Source organism: Eumetopias jubatus, unplaced genomic scaffold (genome assembly GCF_037043125.1).
Source record: "Eumetopias jubatus isolate StellerSeaLion01/CBP00866 unplaced genomic scaffold, mEumJub1_p1.0 scaffold_8, whole genome shotgun sequence".
NCBI classification, from domain to species: Eukaryota; Metazoa; Chordata; class Mammalia; order Carnivora; family Otariidae; genus Eumetopias; species Eumetopias jubatus.
Window position 1 is genome coordinate 90,946,323 of NW_028274814.1, and position 19,161 is coordinate 90,965,483.

At 39.8% G+C, this 19,161-nt stretch overlaps 1 protein-coding gene across 1 annotated transcript in view; it reads left to right on the plus strand.

Annotated features, from left to right (window-relative positions):
- The window catches only part of SRGAP1 (SLIT-ROBO Rho GTPase activating protein 1), a 263,998-nt gene that overhangs the window by 223,320 nt on the left and 21,517 nt on the right, over window positions 1–19,161 (plus strand). Inside the window, exons 14-17 of the mRNA XM_028110990.2 lie at window positions 70–147; window positions 2,184–2,318; window positions 14,628–14,733; window positions 18,293–18,517. Coding sequence (XP_027966791.1) covers window positions 70–147; window positions 2,184–2,318; window positions 14,628–14,733; window positions 18,293–18,517 — 544 coding nt within the window. The remainder of the gene's footprint in view (window positions 1–69; window positions 148–2,183; window positions 2,319–14,627; window positions 14,734–18,292; window positions 18,518–19,161) is intronic.

The following is a 19,161-nucleotide window of genomic DNA, read 5'->3' on the forward strand; positions in this document are numbered from 1 at the left end:
TATTGGAGAAAGGGGGACCTAGCGGTTGTGATGGGGTTTTTCATCCTCTTCATCTTCTGTTCTCTTTAGGTCTTCAGCATCAGGGGATTTTCAGAGTGTCTGGTTCCCAGGTGGAAGTCAATGATATCAAAAATTCATTTGAGAGAGGTAATTGCATGTCTGTACCCATAAGCAAACCACGTTAAAAAGCCATCAGCTGCTCTAGAGTGAAGTGGTATACTCATTCTGTAGATCTTCAAAATCTTTCTCTTTGCATTCACTTCATTTTAGATGTTGAAGTAAGAATCTGTTTAGAATAGCTGAGAAATGAAGCCAAAATCATAAAGCTTTGTTATCAAGTATAGAAAGGCATATGAGCTTTGTATTCTGGTTTAGGACTGACATTGATCATTCTCAGCCATGTGTGTCAAAGGTGGCATGAGAACCCATGAGAAGGTTCTGGAAGAGTGGCAGGATAGCCCTGAGCCTACGTGGTAGGTGTTGGGGGTGATTCATCCCAACTGCATGTCGGGAATGCTTTCCTTCCTCTTTTAACCATCCCCAGACTCCTTTCCTGTGACCTTAGTTGGTACCTTACTCTGGTTCATCATTGGCTGTCAAATAAATCCTACTGAACTGTTACTTCGCACATTATAATTAGCAAAACCATACACTTTAGTGTTAGGCAGACCCAGAATCAAATCACTCTTCCAGTTACTCATCATTTGATTTGTCAAGTTACTCATCTATTTTGGCCTCGGTTTCATCATTTGCAGAATTCCAGGATCAGGGTAAGGATTAGGTATAATCAGTGAAAATGCGTAACTCTGTAGGAATGGCTCTTAGTTATTAATGTGCCTCAGTTATAATGATTTCTATCATGTCTACTGTTGGATACATCTGCTTGGAAGTCAAGCCAAACATACAGAGTGAGGGGCATCATGGCATGGAGATAGGGCAACCTTCTCTCATTCTCTGTCCCCTTTCCCTTGGCAGGGAGCCCTTGAGAGTTTGAAAGCTTGGGGGAAGAGGTAAACTTGGAGCCAGATGGCTTTTCCTGTTCTAAGTTCTCTGACTGATAGGATGTGTAGAGCAGAGCAGCCTCCCCTCAGCAGCGAAGTGGTCCAAGTCTCTTACAGGAACCATATTCAGCATAAGTTGAAATGTATAAAGCATCAGTTTCCTTTGCCAGTCACCATAGGCAAAATGCTTTATTATTTTTCATTAGAAATTCCCCTAGTATTTGTTACTGGTTTGTGATCTCTTTGGGTGAGGCTTTTTCTCGGTGGGCAATATATATATATATATATATATATATATATATATATATATATATATATATATATATGAATTTGTGTTCAGTGATTTGCCAGAGAAAGCGGAGAAAAAGGAATCCCAGGTCCCTGAAAGTAAGCTGCTGGAGAGGCCAAAAAAAAAGTTAAAATGTACGATCTTTGTGAACTTTAGAACAGACCTGTGAATAAAAAATGGAGTTTGATTTAAGGCTGCATATTATGTTGAGTTTCTTAAGGATTTTATCTCAATTTAATTCTCAGGGGGGTTTGGACAGTCATGTCAATTATGTACATTTTAAAACTGCTTACCGTAGAGAATAATGTAATTTCATATTTGTGATATATTTTTTAAGTTTTTATTTTTTATACAAACCCCTTGGTACTATTAAGGGCACATTTTCAAATTCCTCTGTCTGATTTCCAAATCTCCCACTGCTGAATGCAGCTTTCAGATGCACCATGAACACCACTGTACCACTTAAGGAAGCATTTATTTAATTGTAGGTATTCACAAGTAGGTGCATCCTAGAATAGTTCTGATATTGTGTCTATATCGTATCTTCTTCCCAGTAGGATAAAAAACACAGAATGTAGTATTTGAATTCATGTCAAGCTAAGATTAGATTTTAACTAAGTCCCCACAATATTTTATTTTAAGATTTGGATAACTTGTAAGGGATTATTTGGTAGCATAAGATTTTTAAAAAGTTTTATTTTGGCCAACTATTTTTAGGTTAATCATGGGTTGGGATATCTAAACCATTTTAATTTTAGTACTTTATAATCTTTCATAAAATGTGATTAAAAGATACATGTATATAAAGAAACATGTGAGTATAGAAACATATTTTTGTTCAGAGGAAAAAAAAGCACTGTGCATATAACTAATAATTTTTTTTTTTTTTGTAGGTGAAAACCCTTTGGCTGATGACCAGAGTAACCACGATATTAACTCAGTTGCTGGCGTTCTGAAGCTCTATTTCCGTGGGCTGGAAAACCCCCTCTTTCCTAAGGAAAGATTTAATGATCTGATTTCTTGTATCAGTAAGTGGATTTTTTTTTTTTTTTTAGTCTTTTCCCACCAGAATTGTTTCACTAACCAATTTCCTGGAAAAGGCAGTGACCCCTCTCCACATATCCTCCCCATAACTATTACCCCATTACCACCAAATTTTTGAGACCATTTGTTTTCTTTCTGGATCCAACATGAGTCATCCTCCCAGCTGTGGCCTCGCCCTCTGCTGAGTGGGTTTTGCTCCCGAACATCACAAGCTCCAGAGAACCCAAGAGCTTCCCACTTAGTGGCTGGAATAAAGCAGAAAGGCAGGTGCCAACCAGCTAAGGGGGAAGAGAGAGTTGTAAGCATGGAACGTAACTTCCTTTTGGCTTTTGGTTCTTGGTTTTCTCCACCAATCTTAGGACTAGAGTAATTTTCCCATCTTTGAGTGTGACTTCAGAGCTACGGTAAAATGAGATCAGTGATCATTAGTACAGTGCAGGGACACCAGGTGGTAATTATCTGTCAGTGGGCATCCCCAGCGAATAGGCAGAGTTGCTGTGGGACTATGTAGGACATAATCACGAAACCGATAACCATCAGCAGATAAACCATTGCTGTTTTATTCAGGGATGCTTTTGACACTACAGGAAAGAACATGAAAGTCATAATACCAGGAATTAGGTATTAACCACATCGAGTTTCATACACCTGAAAATGCAGTGCCTTTTTAAGAAGCCCCAGTTGCCAGGCAAGAGTCTAGAGCTGACTCAGATCACACAGCAGGGAGAACAGGCATAAGGATCAAGCTTGCCCCTGATGAAGAAACCTCACCCGCTTCCCCAACCAATTCACCCCCCCAACCCTCAAGTCCTCCCGACCTCAGAAAGTCTCCCAGCTCGTGCCTCCTTGCCCATTGCCATCACCAGCGCATCAGCTTCTCACTGGGGCTGTTGTTAACAGTCTCCTAGGTGGAGTCAGCGCCTACTTTGAGGTGCTGCCATCTCTTCCCGCCACCCCCATCCTCCACGTCAGTCCATCCTTCACACCGCAGCTAGATCCGACGGGGCAGATTTGGTTATTTCACTCCCACTGCCCCCCTTTTAAAACCTACTGCAATATTTTCCACCTGAACACAGACTCCTCGGTATGACCAATTCATAGAATCGAATTCTTCTATCGGACCTCTTCCTGCTTCTGTGCACTCTTCTCTCCTGCCACCCTTCCCGTTTACTTTATATGTATCAACAGTAGCAAACAGCAAGCATGCCAGGTCAACACCCACCCCCCCCCCCGTGCCTTTGCCCACGCTGTTTGCTCTGCTGTCCCTGATAGCTCTTTGACATCTGCTGTAAAGGTTTGGCTGACATAGCACTCCTCCCAGCATGCCATCGCCCCCACCACCCGTAGTGGAATTAGTCACTCTCTCCTCTACTAACATTCCACTCTGTACGGAGGTCTATAATTTTTCTTAACACCCCACATTGCAGTTTTCAACCCTTTCTTTTCCTTCTGCTGAAGAGAGAATTCAGGGAAGAGGTTAAGAATGCAGGCTTTGGACTCAAAAAGCCTAAGTCCAAATTGCTCACTAGCTATGTGGGCTTAGGCAAGTTTCTTAACCTCTCTGCATGTGAATTTCATCAGCTATAAAAAAAAAAGGGGAGAATAGCAGACCATATATATCACAGGGCTGTGAGAATTAAATGAGTTAATACCTATTAAGTGCTAAGAAGAGTGCCTGGCAAAGAGTATGTTCAATGAAATGCCTACAGGTAACTCCACAGGCCTATGAGGTCTTAACAGGTATTCAGTTTTGTAGCCCTAATCCTTACCATAGTTAATTCCTGGGACATTAGTAAGTACAGAATTCATAGTTGTTAAAGGTCACCAAAATTTCACCAGAATTCTTTTGCTGGCATTCATGTCAAAAATCCTGGGTGTCATTGGATATGAGTTCCCCAGTCATAATTCCCTCCACCCCCACCCCATACAGCCTGATGTCTTGTGTGGGATTCAGAAGTGTGCCGGTGTGTCCATTCCAAGGCCCTTACATAGCCTGAGTCATCACAGCAGGCCTGTGACCCAGCTGGAAAGAACTGGAAAGGAGGTATCTATCATGCTTCTGGAATTCTCCTTTGGGCTTGTCCAGAGATTTTCCTTACATCCTAGCCAGAAAGCTTAAATCTGGAAAAATAATACACGCTCTATAATGCTTAGTGGTTTTTTTAGGTACATACATCTTATCAACATTTATGTTCACGTGTACCAGTAGGAGAAAGCACATTGGACTACCTTGTCAGTTAGTAGTGTAGAATCACTTCATATTTTCACTGAATGAACACTATTATTCCATTGTGGTTATTAAAATCTGAACCATAGAGTCAGAAAGATCAAGATTTAAATTCTAGCTTCACCTAGTCTGAATATCTGTTGCTTTATCTGTTTCATAAAGTCTGTGGGAAGAATTTGAGATAATTCATATAAAGTATTTAGCATCATCCCTGGCACATAGTAAACCTCAATAAATGTTGCCAGCTATCATCGTTACAACTGTTACAACTACTCCCGGTATAATCTGAGGCCATATATGCCAGCACCTGGGTTAGCCATTTACAGTCTGTTCTTTGACCTAATTACCTGACATGCATTTAGAAATGATGCTAGTATAACCCAGAAGTTACGGTGCTTCCAGCATGATTTTTCCCAGCACATGGAATGTTTCATAACAAAGTCAATCTGTTTCCCAACGGAAGGGTCAGGCTTAGCAAAATATGAAGACCGTAGAGGAAAAAATGGAAAATCTATGGAAATATCTTTCTTTTCATGCAAACAGTGCCTTACGTGAGATGCTACCAGTGCAAATGAAGAAGTTGCAAAGACATCCCCTCTGTATTAAAACAGTGGATTAGTGAAAAACAATGGATTAATAACCCTTGGGTTAATTTTTATGAAAATAGTCTCTATCGGCAATGAATGCCCTCCAAGACCTACATCTCAAAGAAGCAAGAGTCCGGGGTTTAAGGCTGCTAAGGACGCTTGTCAGTAGAGATTTAACAGTGCTAGTAATTTAAGTAGTATTGTCAATGTTTTTGTTAGTGGTGTAGTTACAAAGTTGCATAGGTGTTGAGCTATCTGTCCCAACCCTACTTTTCCCCAATAAGTCCTGTTATTTTTAGTGCATTTTGCAGAATAGGATGTTTTTCAAGAACACATAATGAATGATGCTGTATATTACGACCCCTTTTCTTCCAACATCTAATCTCTTAAAAAGGAGGGGATTTCTAGCTATTATTGATTTATCTCTAGGCAGGCATTTTTCTCATGCCAGTGTGACCCTGATGTACCATATTTTTTCTGGATTTTCATTAAATTCTTTGAGAATGGTATTGTCATTCATCCTTATGTCTTCTCATCAATATTACAATTTTTGAAAATTTGAACCATTGATTGCCTACCATATGCAAAACTTTCTAGGGATTCAGAGACTTGATCTTTACATTCAAAAGTTTAAAAAATAGTAAGAGAGCAAAAATATTTACAAATATGCCATCTAAGTAAGTATGTAATAGAAGCACAAAGATTTAGAAACTCTAGAGGAGAGAGAGAGAGAGAGAGATCTCATGCAGGTTGATTGTTTTTATCCGTGTCATCTCTTAGCATTGCCATAATTGGATTGAGTTTCCCTATTAAGATAATTTCATGTGATATTTACTTTGTATAGAAAAATCTTCCCTTTTCATCTTTTTTAAGAGTTTACATAGGTCTCTGGGGCCCCTGGGTGGCTTAGTCGGTTAAGGTTAAGCGTGTCCAACTCTTGATTTCAGCTCAGGGCATGATCTCAGGTCATGGGATCAAGCTCTGCCATGGGCTCTGCGAGGAGTCTGCTTCTCCCCCTCTCTCTAAAATTAATAAATAAATCTTAAAAAAAAAAAAAGTTTACATAGGTCTCTGGTTACCTACTATTTTTTGTTTACTTATTTTTGGAGCATTTGGGAAAAGATTTTTTTTTAAGTGATGAGTTGTTATTCTCCCATTTTTATGTCCCAAAATATTACATTCTTTGGAAACTTGCAAATATATGTACTAAAAGGAAATTGGTATTAGCACACACGTGCAGTCTCTCTTTCTCTCTCTCTAAAAAAAAAGAAAAAAGAATTATCAGGATAAATTCCTGGTGGACTCCAGTGCAATCTAAATTTGAAATGACAAACTTGGCAGTGGCTCAGTTTCTCACCCAAGGATTGTTTTTGATTTTTTTAAACCGTCTACTTTGTGAATGGTTTTGTAAATGCTCCAGATTAGGCCCACACATTCTGGGCAGCTTCTAGAATGTACATATACCATGGCTTTGAGATTTCCTAGGGCAGAAGTCCAAAGGACTGGCCCTAGATGAGCTATTCAGGAGATTTGTGGTCTTTCCTGGCTGTCTCAGGGCTGTGAGCCCAGATGGCACATTTGGGCTTCACGTTACCTTATGTGTTACTATCGAGGTGACTGCTTGAGCACCAGGAAACGTTTTTAGGAGGGTCTTTTACCTATCATGATATTAACATGTAGTCTTGTAGGATACTTGAAAAATACACAAAAGCACCTAGAACAAAATGCTATCCCACCTAAAGCCACTGCTCAAAGGCAGCCAATGGTGTGTACACATTTTGTTGCATTTCCTTCTGTTCTTTTTGTATTCATGTGCACACACAACTTTTTTTAAAACCAAAGTGGAACTGTACTGTCCATTCTGTTCATCATCAACCTTTTTGACTCTTATTATACATAATTTCAAACATCTACAAAAAGATAACAGAAAATTATAATAAATCCCAGTATAAACAGTCACCTAACTTTAACAGTTTTCATTTCTTGGACAAAATTATCCCACCTCTATCCCTTCCCTCATCTCCCTGACGTTCTATCACTTCCTCTGTACGTATGAATCTCTGGGAGGTGAAGATTCTTTTTTTGCACAACAAAGCCGTAATGCCATTATCATACCTTAAAAAATAACAGTAATTTCTTAAAATCATCAATAAACCAATCAGTACATTTTTTAAAATAATTGCTTATTATGCAATTAATATGTCATCACTGTATAAAAATTAGAAAATAATACAGAAAAACCATCTACGATTCCTTATACGAAGATAATATAAACCTTTTTAGTATGTTCCCAGGTTTTTTCTGTACATAATACCTATGTACTTGTAAGTTTTTTATACCTATGTACTTTTTTTTTAAGAGGGACAGAGCGGGGAGGAGGGGCAGAGGGAAAGGGAGAGAGAGAATCTTTTTTTTTTTTTTAAAGATTTTATTTATTTATTTTACAGAGAGAAACACAGAGAGAGAAAGGAACACAGCAGGGGGAGTGGGAGAGGGAGAAGCAGGCTTCCCACCGAGCAGGGAGCCCGATGCGGGAATTGATCCCAGGGCCCTGGGACCATGACCTGAGCCGAAGGCAGACGCTTAACGGCTGAGCCACCCAGGTGCCCCAATACCTATGTACTTTTTAGAACAGCTTGTGGTGGGGCGCCTGGATGCCTCAGTTGGTTAAGCATCCGACTCTTGGTTTTGGCTCAGGTCATGATCTCATGGGTCATGAGACTGATCCCTGATTGGGCTCTACACTCAGTGGGGAGTCTGCTTGAAGATTCTCTCCCTCTGCTCCCCCACTCATGCTCCTTTTCTCTGTCTCTGAAATAAATAAATCTTAAAAGTAAAATAGTTTATTGAGATATAATTCTTGTACCATACAATTCATTCATTAAGGCATACAACTCAGTGGTTTTTAATATATTCATAGGATTATGCAGCCATCACCACAATCAATATTAGAACTTATTTAGGACTCAAAAAAAAACCAATTAGCAAACATACACTATTTACTCATCCCATCCCATTAGGCAACCACTAATCTTTCTATAAACTTACCTATTCTGGCCATTTCATATGTAAATGGAATTATACAAAATGTGGTCTTTGGTGACCGGCTTCATTTACTTCACATGTTTTCAAGGTTCACCCATGTTGTAGCATGTATCAGCACTTTATTTTATTGCCAAATAATTGTCCACTGAATGGATATACCACAACCACATACTTTTAATAAAAGGGGTGTCATACCAAGTGACTGCTGATGGATGTGAGATTTCTTTTTGAGGTGATAAAAATGTTCTAAAACTGTTTTGAGGTAATGATTAATCAACTGTCAATATACTTTAAAGTCATAAAACTATATACTTTATATGTGTGAATTATATGATATATGAATTATATCTCAATACATCTCATTAGAAATTGTATCATGTCCTGTTTGTTCTTTATAAGCTTTTTTTTTTTTTTTTTAAGTAGGTTCCATGCCCAGCATGGAGCCCAACATGGGGTTTGAATTCACAACCTTGAGATCAAGACCTGAGCTGAGATCAAGAGTCAGGCATTACACCCATTGAGCCACCCAGGCAACCCTATAAGCCATTTTTTTAATTTAGTGATGTTATTAACATTTTCCTGTATCAGTATTTTTTCAAAATACAGACTTTAGTGACCATATAATGGCTTTTATTTCATTTAACAAATTCCCTAGTTTTAGAAATTTAGGTTGTTTCCAGTGATTTTGCAGTTAAACAAAATATTATAATGAGCCTTTTAGTACATAAATATATTTGCCCATTTCCAATTGTTTCATGAAAAAAAAAAAGCTCACAGATTCTCTTCCCGGTTCTCCAGTGTATCTTTTTGTTGCTAAAAATTTTCAGCTTTATTGCATACGTGATGGTTTCCGTCTGAATTCTAAATTTCTGTTTGATGCCTTATACTAGGAATTCCTTTTACCCTTAAAAATATGGAACAGACTTAGTATCTGAACGGAATAAATAAAGCTTCCTAAGCTAAGACTGTTCCTTTACTAACCTCAATAATTCAGCAGGAGGAGAAACATTATTTATGCATTTATTTCTACAGTGTTGCTATTTAACTAGGAAAGAACATAGTGGTTTAATTCACAGAACTCGATCTATTAATGAATATTAGAAAGACTTGCAAGCATTTCATTTCTTACCTAGAAGAGCAGCTGGTAACTCTCCCGTCAAGGCGAGGCTAAGATTCATCTAAATGTACTAGAACATCTGTTTTTCTCTGTCCCTTTCATTCACACACATACACTATCACATGCACACAGTTGATTAATACCTTGACATTGATAGAACCTAACAATGAACCTAAAAATGGCCTGGGACTGGTAAATTCACCTTGAATACTGCCCATTGATCTCTGGAGCTCAGAAATATTTGTGTGCCTGCTCTTAAATAAACCATGTCTAAATGTGGCCATTCATTTCCTTCCCTGTTGTCATACTTGAGGATAAATTTGCATCTTGTGATTTATTATTTGTTTCCTGACAAATACTTTTGCACATAGTGCCTCAGAAGAACTGATATTTTCAGAATAATGGCCATTTGAGGGTTTTGCCATTTTCTGAAGTAACTTGTTTTGTGGTGAATTTTTCACGCACATTTTTTTTAATTTTTTTTTTTTCAGGGCAACTAAATTTTAATAAGTTACAGAACAGAATAGTTAACACTTATTGTGAAGTTTCTGGAATTACGTACAAGAGGAATCATTCAGAATGTGCTCCTAAATTTTGTATATCTCCTTTAATGCAGCAAACTATATACTTTATTTAAAATCTTTTAATTGAAGTATAATTGACACACAATGTATATTAGTTCCAGGTGTACAGCATAGTGATTCAACCCATTTTTTTTTTTTTAAGATTTATTTCACACACATTTACACGGAGCTGTCAAAGCCCCATGCTGTGAGGTTGGGATGCTGACATGGGAACTTTGCAGTGTTAGGAAAAGAACATAAATAAGCATAGGGAGCTTTGAGCATGTGACCGAGACTGGATGAATGCCACTTTTACCTAATTACATGAGATCCTGAATTGTGGAAACAAAGGCCAGCTTAAAAGAAATTCAAATGAAATCCTGATTTTCCTTACTGACAACTTTTCTGAGGGGAAGAAAAGATCAATCTTTTCATGCAGCATGAAACTGTGAAAGACTAGGAATTGCCACACTCAGAGCCAGCTGGGAATGCACATTAATCAGTGTCCAAAGCAACCATAAATTTTTACCTGCTAACTGGACTCGGGAGAGTAAATGAGTCATTTGTAGCAGAGGGAGGCTCCTGTAGGATGTACGCTGCAGGCCTGTTGAGCAACCAGCCAGGTAATATCTGAGTCCTGCTCGCAGCCGTCATGCTCTGAGGCCTCTGGGACAGATAGATTTGCTACGACTTCAGGAATGCGAGCAATTCTGTTCTGCTATGATTTATGTTTACTGTAGTTGCAGAGAATGTGTGCCTGCCTCCCATAATTTCATCTGGTCTTTTTGGTGTCACTTTTTTGCATTCCTATTGCCTTTCTCTCCTGAAGTCTTTGATTTGCATCTCATGGTGCCCTCCCCCGATTTTTTTTTTTCAAATTGTGGTAAAATATACAGAACATAAAACTTACCGTCGTATCCGTTGTTAAGTATATGATTCAGTAGCATTAAGTACATTCCCATTGTTGTGTAACCATCACCACCGTCCATCTCCAGAACTTTTTCATCCTCCCAAACCGAAGCTCTATACCCAGAAAGCAGGAACTCCCCTGAGGCCCTGACAACCACCGTGCTACTTTCTGTCTGTGAACTTGACTACTCTAGATACCTTGTGTAAGTGGAATCATACCGTATTTGTCTTCTTGTGTCTGGCTTATTTCACTTAGGTTGTCTTCAAGATTCATCTGGGTTGTATGAGAATTTCATTTCTTTTTTAAGGCTGAATAACGGTTCCTTATGTATATATTACCACATTTGTTTATCCACTCATCCATCAGTGAACATTTGGGTTATGTCTACCTCTTGGCTATCACAAATGCTGCTGTGAAATTGGTATATCAGTACCTGCTCTGTGGCAGTGTCGAATCGCTGTATTGTACACCTGAAACTAATACTACACTGTATGTTAACTAAGTGGAATTTAAAACTTTTTAAAAAATCAACGAGTTATGGTGCCTGGGTGGCTCAGTTGGTTAAGCGACTGCCTTCGGCTCAGGTCATGATCCTGGAGTCCCGAGATCGAGTCCCACATCAGGCTCCCTGCTCAGCAAGGAGTCTGCTTCTCCCTCTGACCCTCTTCCGTCTCGTGCTATCTCTCATTCTCTCTCTCTCAAATAAATAAATAAAATCTTAAAAAAAAAATCAATGAGTTAAAAGAAAATTAACCACTAAACAAACAAATAAGCAAATACCTGTTCCCCGGCTCTTTTTTTTTTTAAAGATTTTTTTTTTTAATTTATTTATTTGTCAGAGGGAGAGAGCACAAGCAGGAAGAGCAGCAGGGAGAGGGAGAAGCAGGCTCCCTGATGAGCAAGGAGCCCAATGCTGGACTCCATCCCAGGACCCTGGGATCATGACCTGAGCCGAAGGCAGACGCTTAATGGACTGAGCCACCCAGGCATCCCTGCCCCACCCCCCAGTTCTTTTTAAATAAAAGTTTGAAACTACCTTTAAGGGGTAGGGAAACTCACTTTAGAACTGAGAGATAGAGGGCCGCCTGGGTAGCTCAGTCATTAAGCATCTGCCTTCGGCTCAGGTCATGGTCCCAGGGTCCTGGGATCGAGCCCCGCATCGGGCTCCCTGCTCCGTGGAGAATCTGCTTCTCCCCCTCCCACTCCCCCTGCTTGTGTTCCCTCTCTCTGCTGTGTCTCTCTCTCTGTCAAATAAATAAATAAAATCTTCAAAAAAAAAAAAAAAGAGATAGAAACAAGAGGATCTTGATTTAAAATTAAGCCTCTTGGGAGTAATGCCTGTGTTCTTCTCCAGCCTGAAAATAACTCGCCCCCTCTGGGATTTGACAAAAATTAAAGATCAATAATATATGAAGAATTCCTTTCACATTCTTTCCTTTTCTTTTTTTCTCTAAGGCCCCAAAACTAGCCTGAAGTTGCTAAAACCCTCTCCCTAATAGTTGACCTTAACCTTATACCGAGGATCAGCCTGGAGAATCGATAGACTTAACTTTTGAAACAATCCAGATCCTCAGTAAACAGTGGCAGAAGTTTTGTTGTTCTGTTTTTAATCATAACCCGTATATGGATCTATATGTGACTAGAAAAGAGTAGAAGGTCTTGCCAGTCCGGAGACCATTAATGGGACAGTTCATCATTACAATTTATAATTTGCATAAACATATTAAACTTTGTAACTGTTTGGTTTGAGGTATGAATGGAAAGTCATTTATACACACAATTTTTTGAGGACCAGAGAATAAGTGCTAATAAATCTCAATATTTACTTTTAAGAATGGGTCATAAGTCATGGTTTGAGAACCACTGGTTTAAGAGGAATTGGAATGGGAAACTGAATTAAGAAAGTATTATCATGGTCCAAGTTAGAAATAATAAAGACTTCAATTAGGAAATTAGCAGTGAGATATCCAGGGGTAGAAGCAACAGAACTTACATCCCACACAAAATGGAAAAATGAAGTGAAAATACTACCTTCCTAGAAGGGATGGTCCTGACCTCAAGACCAGATGAGTTTGCCATTGAAGAGAACAAGTAGAGGTCCAGGAGGGCTAACTAAATTTGTGTGTGGGAGAAGGTCAAAAAACCTGAGAAATAGAAGGAGAATCAGTTGGCTACTGTGTCAGAAATGAAGTCCTTAAAAAAAAAAAGAAAGCCTGAGATTTTCAAGTAGGATATATGAATATCTCAAGAGCAATTAAGAGCAAATGTAGTAACATGAAATTAGAGTAAGCTTCAAAAATGTTTCTGAAATATTCTTTGAGATATTTTTCCCAGGGGCACCCGGCTGCCTCAGTTGATAGAGCATGCAATGCTTGATCTTGGGGTCATGAGTTCAAGCCCCACGTTGGGCAAGGAGCCTACTTAATTAAAAAAATAATAATAAAGAAATCTTGGGGTGCCTGTGTGACTCAGTCGTTAGGCGTCTGCCTTCAGCTCGGGTCATGATCCCACAGTCCTGGGATCGGTTCCCTCTCTCACTGTGTCTCTCTCTGTCAAATAAATAAATAAAATCTTTTAAAAAAAATCTTTTTCTCAAATACATCTCTGTTGAATATCTTCAGAGTTGTACTTTATAAAGGGGGTGCCTGGCTGGCTTCATCGGTGGAGCATGCAGCTTTTGAGCTTGGGGTTGTGGGTTTGAGCCCCACACTGGATGTTGAGGTTACTTAAAAATCCAAGAAAGACAACTCAACTTAAACAGAAAATAGGTTTTAGTCCCAGCTCCATCCCTCCAGCCAACTAACATAGGATAAGCAGCTTACCCAGTTCTCTTTTTCCTAATCCGTTAAATGGGGATGACAGTCCATGCCCTGCCTACTCCACAGCATTGTTATCTGCGTTAAATTGGATAGCCAATGTGAAAATGTATTGTAAAATATAGACCATTATGCAAATAATGAATTATTGGAACTAACTTTTTTAGCTGCTATTCACAGGCATTTTTGTGTTAAGAAGCTTTGGACCATTTGTATTGCTAGCAAAGAGGTATAAAGTAATACTAGGAAGTCCCAGGTACCCCTGTCTTCAGGGAGCTCACTCTCCCACAGGGATAAGGAAATAAATAACTGTAAACACGAGGGTATAAGTTCTGTGAGAGCGGGAATCAAATCACTAATGTATTTCTAATGCCTAACTCAGTACTTGAAACCGAGTAGGCTCTCCTAAAATATATGTTTAAAAAATTGATGAAATTAGGTAATACAAAGTAAAAAGTCGTATCAATAAAATACTATGATAGTTTTGAGGAAGGAGAGATTCAAAACCTGGTGCATTGCCTAAATCATAGTAATACAGAAATAAATATAGGATGAATTAATGAATCATAGGGGAGATGTCCCCCAAAACTACTTTAGTTACCATGCAGCTTTTGAATGGAGTTGAAGCCATATCAGATGCAAAATCCAAAAATAGCAAGTGAAAAATGGTTTTTAAACCCAGAAGACGCTAAGTTGCACAAGACCATGGCCATCGGAGAAAACAGTGATAGGTCGGCGGAGATACTCTCAGAAACGGTGTCACGCCCAAGCTGATCACTTACTCACTGTTTTGGGTACAATGGCATCTCACCAGGGGCAAGGGATTACTTATGGCCAGATATGCAATTTGGTACTCGGTGTTTTGTAGGCTCCACGCCCAGCAGGGAGCCCAGTGCGGGGCCTGAACTCATGACCCTGAGATCGAGACCTGAGCTGAGACTAAGAGTCGGACACCTAACCGACACCCAGTGTTCTGCTTTAAAGGTGGCAAGCGAAAGGATCCTGACCATGTTCTCTTCTGTCCATAGGAATAGATAATCTCTATGAGAGGGCGCTTCACATCCGCAAACTCCTCCTGACCTTGCCTAGGTCCGTCCTTATAGTGATGAGGTACCTCTTTGCCTTCCTCAATCAGTAAGTACCCTAATACTCGGCCAGAATGCCCATCTTCCACTTCCATGCGCACTGCTCTGTATTCTTCTTGGATTCTGTAAAATGTACACTGGGTCCCATTTATCAGCAGAGTCAAAGAGAAGTTGATTGAATATAGACTGAAGGTATGTTTTTCTTCAGCAGATCAAGGTCAATACAATGACCTTGTAGCTGAAAGATGCAGAAACAGTGACCATACATGCAAAAATATACAAATATTACCAAAAAGAACACTTGTCAGTAAAATACGTGTTTTTCCAACTTCCATCCAGAAGCTACTGTCATGAACGTTTTTATCAGAATGATGTAAACCACCCGCTCAGTGCAGAAAATTTCTGTGATTTTTGATGTTGTAGTCAAGGAAGGAGAACTATAGATGCGAATTATACGCAGATCCAAAAAAGAACTTCTGCAAACTCAAAGCTCTTGTCAAGAAGAAGGTATTTGTAAAAGTCTCTGCAACAATGTAACAGAAACCTTAAAAAATCATGGCATTATTTTCAAAGAAACTTTACTGTTTTAATTTAAACACCTTGATTTTCATTTGTCTTCCTAGGTAATAAAAATGGGCCCCCCTATAAGAACATCTCCCCCAAGCCCTGTCTAAGAGCCCCTTGCTCTTCAAGGATCTAGTTAAGTAATTGGAAATAAAAGAATCTGGGGGCGGTAAACTCGGGGCAATGCCTTCTTCTTCTGCCATGGGTTCATCCTTCCCAAAATTAGGATGTTTTCTCTATTTCTTTGGAGGTTTAGAGTTCTCACAAGCCGTGGGGACTTACAACAGGCCTGCTAACTATTCCCGAAATCACACCCACTCAGGCTGACCCCAGAAACCAAGTATCATCCAATGGGGAAATGCCTGCAGGGGACTAAAATATGCACAAATGACAGCCCAAGCCCATTTGTACAGAAATCACCCCTAGGAAGAAGCAGTATCTAAAGAGATGGATATAAACTATGTTTAGGTGATGTAGATGGCCAGAAATCCTATCTTTAAATAAGCCTAGTTACCCAGGTGGTTTTAAAAATCTGAAGGCTTGCTGACCTTGGCAGGCAAGCGTGAGGGCTCAGAGGTTCGGGCACGGGCACCTGAGCACCACAGAGGAGCTGCTGGGGGGCCAGCTCTATCCAGGGGTGTCACCTGAGGAGTTCCGCCCTTCATGGCGAAGATGAGGGGGATTCTTATGTCTGTTTGCATCTGCAGACATGGATTTCAACCAGCAGGAGGCATTCTTAACTGCTCTAACCAAAAAGCAAGGTGGGATGACAACTGACCATGCTGCCATCATTTCCAAATTCCAGAAGAGCCGTGTAAGACAAAAACTTGAGAGAGCCTCATGAACCAGAGCGTTTGGGACAGTGGGCTTCGGGGCCTGAGCTGGAGAATTGATGGCAAATCCCAGTCAAGGCACTCAGCTCAAATGTACACCGCTCTTGCGGTAATGGGGCTGGAAATGGGGCAAAGTGGAATGGAATCTGAATTTCTGTGTTTGGCATTTGACCTGCCTAGCTAAAGATGGTTATCAAAGCAATTGAAGTGGCCTGGGTTGGTTTTTGGGGTTCTTTTTTTTTATATCTTATTTTCTCATTAGTATTAAAGCCTCAAATTTAAAAAAAAAGGGGGGGCGCGTCTGGGAGGCTCAGTCATTAAGCGTCTGCCTTCTTCTCAGGTCATGAACCCAGGGTCCTGGGATCGAGCCTCACATCGGGCTCCCTGCTCGGCAGAAAGCCTGCTTCTCCCTCTCCCACTCCCCCTGCTTGTGTTCCCTCTCTCGCTGTGTCTCTCTCTGTCAAATAAATAAATAAATAAAATCTTAAAAAAAAAAAAATCCGGAGGCTTGCGATCTTCAACTTTAATTGCATGTGCCTCCCCTTCCCCAGTCTGGAGGGCCTTGCATTCCTGCCGGCCCTCTACGTGCTGTCCCCACTGAATTTTCCTGGCACACCTGAGCGAATCCCACAGTGAACCAGGAAACCACAAGAGACTAGCAAAGCAGTCTGTGAATCAAGAAGGTTCTCAAAACCTGAATCAAACTCACCCTGTAGCTCAAAAGAATAGCAAATGTGCCATGAGTCAGCCGGCTGGCCTTGCTTCCAGCATTTCTGCCCAAAGATGCCCCCTGGCTCACTGCACCTGCCTTCATGCAGAAACAAGCCCCAGCCTGTCAGGTGGGGTGCTTGGGACAGGAATTATGAAAAGAGAAGGAACCTGTTCTCCCTTAATTGTAAAATCGAAACACGGATATAACATTTTTATAACAAGCTTTTGCTCTTCAAGCCAGTGCTGAATTGAAGACCCAGAAAGATTAACTGACTCTCCCCATCGAGCTTACACGTGTCTTTCGAAAATTAGACCGTTGTTATTCTGCATCTCACTTCTCCTCCATGCATCCATTTTCCAGATGATCTGTAACGTGATCGTTGCCTTTACTGTGAACTTTTTAAAAGACTGAATGCTTGAGAAATGGCAGAAGGGAGAGACATATGTTAGCTGAGGAAATTATGCTTTTGTATTTTCTGCTTTCTAGGCTATCTTATTTCCAAAAAAGGATAAAGTATCAGGTCATGTGGTATTTCAGTTTCTTTGTGTCTGTCACCATCTCACAAATGTGGCTGAGTCTTTTTTTTTTTCCTTCTTCCGTTTGTCATCTGTTCACCTGGATTTTACATTTCCTTTCAAGATTGACATTTTATTCATGGAAAGATAACGTCTCTAGCTTCTCCCTCAAACAGTACCTTCTGCATGTGTTACAGGCAGAACAAAAAAGAGCTGGCTTACTTTGAGTCACCTCTGGAAAATATCTCACAAATATCCATTGGATTGAATTTAGAAATTAGTACCAGACAACCAGAAACTTCTCCAAAGTTTGTAGTTAGCCAACTTTAAAAGGAATGAGAGAATTGGGGATTCTTTTCCCCTTCTCTTGCACTTTTAACATCTTTTGTGACTGACTGATGACTAGTTTTGGTAGTCTTGCCCAAAAGCAAATTATAAAAAGCCCAGAGTTGTTTGCTTTCTTTCAGTGGTTACAAAGACAAGGTGCTTTGTTTTCCTCTAGGCTTTCCTCAAGATTTATAGGGGAAAACTGAAATCTGAGATGTGTTTGATTAGTGGGAGGGCATTTTAAAGATACCCATAAAACTTTATGGAGCTCACTACTGCCCTTCGCAGATTTACTTGAGTAGCATTTAGAGCCTCGCCATACTGTTTACAAATGAAAGTCATTCACTTGATCCTGGTCTCCATTGAAATAGAAATTATCTTAAACTCTCTTGTGGCTTTGAAAAATGCCGAATTAAGTAAGGAGGATTTATATTCCCCTTTCAGTTCCTTCCTCGTTGAAAGGTTGTAAGTTGCTTCACTTTCTTTGGAATTTGCTGAGGCAACTTAAAGTAGGTGGAACATTACCTTACTCTAATAATCAAAACCAAATACAGTCAGTGCTTTGGATCCCTGTGTTCAGAATATAAAGTATCGTATTGAACAACAATTTTCTTTTTTCTCTCTTGTGCTTTTATAACTCCTGTCTTTCTTTCATAGCCTTTCACAGTACAGCGATGAGAACATGATGGACCCGTATAACCTGGCCATTTGTTTTGGTCCCACATTGATGCCTGTCCCAGAAATACAGGATCAGGTGTCTTGCCAGGCTCATGTGAATGAAATTGTCAAAACCATCATCATCCACCATGAAACTATCTTTCCAGATGCTAAGGAGCTGGATGGCCCTGTTTATGAGAAATGTATGGCTGGAGATGACTACTGGTAAGTCCGAGAAGTTTAGTCTTTCCCTCCCTGGGAAAAGTATATGGATATAGAGATAATCAGTTTAAGAATAAAAATTGACCAGGGGCGCCTGGGTGGCTCAGTCGGTTAAGCAACTGCCTTCAGCTCAGGTCATGATCCTGGAGTCCCGGGATCGAGTCCCGCATCAGGCTCCCTGTTCAGCAGGGAGTCTCCTTCTCCCTCCGCCTCTCTCAGCTTATACTCTCTCTCTCGAATAAATAAATAAAATCTTAAAAAAGAAAAAAAGAAGAATTGACCATAGGTTGCCAAAGATTCCAATTTTTACAAAAAGAAGAAGCGGGAACACTTGAGATAAGTTAGAATACCAAGACCACGACAGCACTGGCTTCTTACTGTGGAAACTCCCATCCATCCCTCCCTTTTTCCCAAGGATGGCATCTTTTTAAATATAACCACCCTACTGCAACTTCGGTAGAGAATAACGGTTTTGAAACATTTAGAACTGTATTAATTTTACTATTCTATCAAGCAAAGATAAGTGATTGAACTGACAGATTTCATTTTTATCCTGAAATAGTTTTGGCTCTATATAAAATATTTCAGATATATCATTTTATTTTTTTTAAGATTTTATTTCTTTCTTTGAGAGAGAGAATGTGAGA